General features: G+C 38.0%; 1 protein-coding gene across 1 annotated transcript; it reads left to right on the top strand.

The window, feature by feature from the left end:
* The first annotated feature begins 2,186 nt into the window (after positions 1 to 2,186).
* Positions 2,187 to 5,214, top strand: hypk (huntingtin interacting protein K). The gene is made up of 4 exons (XM_030414487.1): positions 2,187 to 2,398; positions 3,587 to 3,642; positions 3,846 to 3,897; positions 4,987 to 5,214. Exons 1-4 carry the CDS (start codon positions 2,237 to 2,239, stop codon positions 5,080 to 5,082), a joined length of 366 nt encoding a protein of 121 aa, XP_030270347.1. The 5' UTR covers positions 2,187 to 2,236; the 3' UTR covers positions 5,083 to 5,214.

Genomic DNA, 5,214 nt, shown 5'->3' with positions numbered 1-5,214 from the left:
CCTCCGGCCGCTCACATCCACGCACATCCTCTGAAGGACGGACCAGAGGCACCAGAGAGCGCTCTTGTGGATTGCTGTCCGCATGAGGAGAAGGTTTCTCTTTCCTTTAATCTGATTATTGGGAGGTGGACGGAAAAAGCTCAAGCACTCAAAAGGTCTGAGAAGACTGGAGACAGAGGAAATCTGTTAGTGTGGTTGAAGAGCTATTAGAGTAAACCTCTTAAAACAGACAGGAATAGAAGGAGGAGGAGTGATTTAGATAAAAGTCCGCATAATCCAGTTATTGTCTTTTTCTCATCATCTCTCAGACAATAACAACAATATCCCGTCTTAAACCTGCTGATTTATACTGGATCAAATAAAAAAATATATACTAACATCAACCCGACTGACAATGTTTGTATTTTACATGCATGTTCACAAAGATTATCATCAGTTTACACTTTGACTGCAGTTCTAATTTACAAAATGCAGCTTCATCCTCAGGGAACGCCTCAAGTCCAACTGTGCTCGAAGGATTTTCTCTGAGACCTGTTGTGATACAATAAAGCAGTTGTGTGAGCAAACCTTCAGAAAATATATTGCTGGATTTCTGGGTACAAAAACTAAACAAAAAACCCATTAAACCCATTGAAAACTCAACTTTTATGAAAGTAGTATTATATGGGAATTGACAATTTGTGTGTTTTGGCGCCCCCCACAGTTTCTGAGTGGAACAACCAGGTCAGTTTTTTTCTGTGAGTAACTTGTGTCTGTGTTCTGCTTGTTAACAGTCATCAATTGTTTTTACAATCAGGGTTAGAGTCATGATATTCATTGAAATGCAAGCAGTTAAATGTTACATCTGCCTGAGGTGCAGAGACAACTGTAACAGCGTGTGTTACTCATATAAATACAAGGATCACAGTAACATTCCACAAATATAGATGTAGATAATCAATTTAACATTAAATAAATAATTAATTCCAGTTTAAGTTTTACTGTTATAGTCTTGGTGGAAAAACTAACTGAACACAAAACACTTTTCTTACATTTTTAGATTTAAAAAACATCTTTTTTAATGTTGTTACTACGCTGGCCATTATTTTGTTGGTGTTGGGGTCAATTGTTGTACAGCGTTACAAATGCCTGAGACTGTTCCACTCATGACAGAAGCTACCCTGCTGGCTACAAACAAGAAAGCTAACATTTAGCAATGATATCAAATGTTAGTCAACAGAATGGTCATCAAAACTAGACAGATTTTAATTAACAGACATTAAAGTGTAAGTGTGTGTGAGGAAAATACTAATGATATGGATGAACTAAACGGTTTTACACATCAAAATTAGTTAAGGCAGAAAATCTTGGACATGTACGAGACATCAGTTTGTCCTTCGGCAGTCAGAGAAGATCATTAAAGACCCCGTGCAGTATGAATTTCATAGCTCTGCATCGCTTCTGCTTTGTACAATTTGAGTAGCTATGATGTATCTTTGTAGGCTAACCTGGAAGTTAGCATCGCCATGGTTCCCTCAACAAAAAGACTATGGAATTATTGAATTGGATTATTAAAACACCACAAGCGTAAATCAAATGTGAAGCAGTAAAAAGCTAATGTTAGGCTACAAACAGATGACATCACTGTCACATGACATGTCACCGCCACTAAGAGTCTTACTACACAATTACTATCCAGGTTTTCTATAAACTGATCAATGTACAAGTTGTAATGTCAGAGTGTTGTAAAGACGGACTAGTGAGCAGATGAGTTTCTGTCCTCGCTGTGAGGACGTTTAATGTCCCCGACAACCTCTGTAGTCTCATTTAGACACTTGTTAGCAACCGCTAACTGTTTTTAATACACGGAGGAGCTTTAGGATTAAATTTTGGGACATTAAATGATGAATTTTATGTTGTAGAACAAAACCAATTTAAAAAACCCATTGGCTCTAAGATGTAGGAATCGGAAGTACTAAAATACTAACCGATATCCGGGTTTTAGGACCACAGTTTACACCACTCTTTTGTTCCCGGTCAATCCCTAAATGAAGTACAGCTCTTAAGTAAACGTATTAGGTTAATTTCTGATTACACAGTGATACAACAACATCACAGAATCATACATAATTATGATCTGAAAGAAACTACGAATTTTCCCTTTAACTTGTCCTTCTCTTCCGGTAGGTACGGCCCCGTTTTCCGTCCGACGCTTGAGGGAACCTTTCTCTTTGTTCCGGGCCTCACTGGAGCAAACATGGCGGCAGAGGGAGACGTCGATTTGGACCTGGAAGCCGAGGAAAACTGCACCGGGAAACCGGCAGAAAAGCCTCGGAAACATGACAGCGGGGCGGCGGACTTGGAGAGAGTCACGGACTACGCGGAGGAGAAGGAAATCTCCAGCTCCGACTTAGAAACGGTGAGAGCGGCTAACGTTAGCCCGGAAACATGCGGCCACTGCCGGCTACACCGCTGAACATCATCCCTGATCCAAAACCATGTGAAGGGTTAAGCTAGGAAGAGTTCTGTGGTGTATTTAGATTGTTTTTTATTTTAACTAAAAACATAGATTTCAAGTAGTAACAATCGCCTGTTCGGAAAAAACGAATAATGTTGACTTTGTGTGCAGCGAATTATTTAACTAACCAAGCTAGTGGCTAACTGCCTCATAGCTAGCTAGCTAGCTAGCTGAAGCCGTTAAGCTAATGACACTTTAATAACAACATTTGATCAACACACAGAGTCAGTAACGGTTTTTAACTTCAACAAGTTCTCAACATGGAGGAACAGAGCAGTGTGCAGATAGAACAGAATAATATAATGTAAAAAATAAACCAATTATCAACTTGAATAAACAAATGACACAACAAGATGTAGCTTAAATGGACAAACAAATATTATACTTACACACAGCAGGAGATCATGTAGGTATTTACAGGTTTTTTTTTAAATGCCCTCTGGGATTTTAAAGGAGCACTATGTAGTTTTGTGGAATACATTTCAATCAGAAGAGAAAGATCTTCATTGTCTTATTTTTTTTTTAACAACCTTTTTGTTTTCATGACTGACTAAACAAACTGACTTTAGAGGACAACACACTTACTTTGTCTACATGTGGCGGACCCTGACACCTTTCATAGCCTCAAACATAGTTCTGGGACTTTACTTTCCACTGAGTACAGCTTGTTCATGCAGTCATGGAAAAAATAAATATTTTAGTTTTTATAATTACCTCATTAATATTGTAAATAATAAAATTGAAAATATGAATGTCATATTTCACATGATTAGATATGACAAAAACTAAATCGCAAATTTGTAAAAGCATAAATGATAAAGTGAAGACATTTTATATCCCAAAGGCCAACTTCACCCTGACATCATGACATTAACATTTAGTATATTTTGATATTGCTTGTTATCTTTTTATCCTGTACTTTTTTGTTTATTTCATAGATTTGATATTTAAAAAACTTTTTAAATGGGAAAAAAAATCCAGCAAAAAAACCAAACTCTCCAAATGAATCTTGTTTCATTGGTGAAACTAAGATTTTATTTTTTTCACAAACGACATATATGCTAATAACAATATTTATTTTTCTTCCAGGCCATGTCAGTGATTGGAGACAGACGGTCACGGGAACAGAAAGCCAAACAAGAGAGGTGAGATGGCTGTTGACTCTCCTGGCCCTTTAAATGTGGACACGTGTAATTATTTTTTGGATTGAACACAAGTCCTGTTATCAGCAATCAGCCACCACAGATGGCAAACGTACTCTTACAGTGAGAAGGAAAATATTATTTGTTTGGAGAAACACAGAAGCTGTTGATTTTTTCTGTCTGACTGTGCATCATTCTTCTTCCAGAGAAAAAGAGTTGGCCAAAGTCACCATCAAGAAAGAGGACGTAGAACTAGTTGTAAGTTATTCGCTCTTTTTTGTCTGTTTGTTCAGGTGATGTGAAAGCCGCACATGTATTCGGTTCATGGACAAAAGTATGTGGACGTATACAGAATAATACCGCACACGTCGTAATGAAACATGTCAGAATCTGCTGCTTTAACAGCCACCACCCTGTAGGAAGGTTTTTTAAGATTTTATAACTTGGCGTCAGAGATTTGCTCAAGAACACTAGTGAGGTCCACAAACATTAAAAACAAACCAAGTATCCTCGTATGCTGGAGCACTGAGAATCTCCTTTATTTGGATTAGAGCTGCCACAGTTAGTCAATTAAAAGGAAATTAGATACCAAATTAAATAATTGTTTCAGTCATATGTGAAGTGTGAAGATTTGCTGCTTTTCTTTGTCATTTATGACAGTAATGAAGAACCTTCTGGTTTTGTTTTGTAGCTTGGACAAAAGAAGCAACTTCAAAATGTCACTTTTCTATCGACTAAATGATTCATCTTGAAAATAATTGTGGTAATAGCCTCTGACCCAGGAGTGTCCACATACTGTGATAATGTACATCAAATGTGGCGGTTGTTATGAATGTGTCTTTGCATCTCTTCCTGTTCTAGTCCTAATTGTGTGACTGTGTGTTAATCAAAGTGAAATTGGGGTCTTTTAATGTGGAGTTTTGAGTTTCTTAAGACAGTGTGTTACCTGCAGTAGGCAGCCATTGTTATGCTAAACGGCACCAACAGCAAGACATATTTTAGCCACCTAACAAATATATGTATATATAAATATATACTATATTTATAACATTTTGGGTGTTTTACGCCTCAGACAGCCGCTGAAAGTCTCACCCAAACAGCTGATCTGTGGCGTAATATTACCCTTGGTCAATGAATACAGACGCTGTGCGATTGATGGAGTTTGGTGCCACAGGAAACTGCTGTCTGACGCAAATGTAAAGCGCCAAAAATGTTCAGTTAACTCCACATCAAAAGACCTCAACTATCCCATAATTTCCGAACAGAGTCATGTTAATTAAACATGTGCATGTAGTTCAGTCTGTCAGCTGATTATGTTCCTAACGGTACGTTTGGTTCATGTTGCAGATGTCAGAGATGGAGATTTCGAGGGCCGTGGCTGAACGCAGTCTGAGGGAACACATGGGGAACGTGGTGGAGGCTCTGGTGGCTCTGACCAACTGAACGAACACTGACACACTGGACTGCTTCACTTTGTTTTGGTTTGAACTGAACTCAGCAGTTTGATTCTCGTGGTGTTGTTACTCTACATCCCTTTTTTTTTTTTTCTTTTTTAAAAATAAAAGTTGGACCGCC

Source organism: Sparus aurata, chromosome 4, assembly GCF_900880675.1.
Source record: "Sparus aurata chromosome 4, fSpaAur1.1, whole genome shotgun sequence".
In the NCBI taxonomy this organism is placed as follows: Eukaryota; Metazoa; Chordata; class Actinopteri; order Spariformes; family Sparidae; genus Sparus; species Sparus aurata.
This window is presented reverse-complemented; position numbering and strand designations above follow the sequence as displayed.

Coding starts and splice junctions, on each gene's coding strand:
- hypk (XM_030414487.1), top strand. CDS start 2,237: ATGGCGGCAGAGGGAGACGTCGATTTGGACCTGGAAGCCGAGGAAAAC. Junction 2,399..3,586: donor CCAGCTCCGACTTAGAAACG/GTGAGAGCGGCT, acceptor TTTTTCTTCCAG/GCCATGTCAGTGATTGGAGA. Junction 3,643..3,845: donor CAGAAAGCCAAACAAGAGAG/GTGAGATGGCTG, acceptor TTCTTCTTCCAG/AGAAAAAGAGTTGGCCAAAG.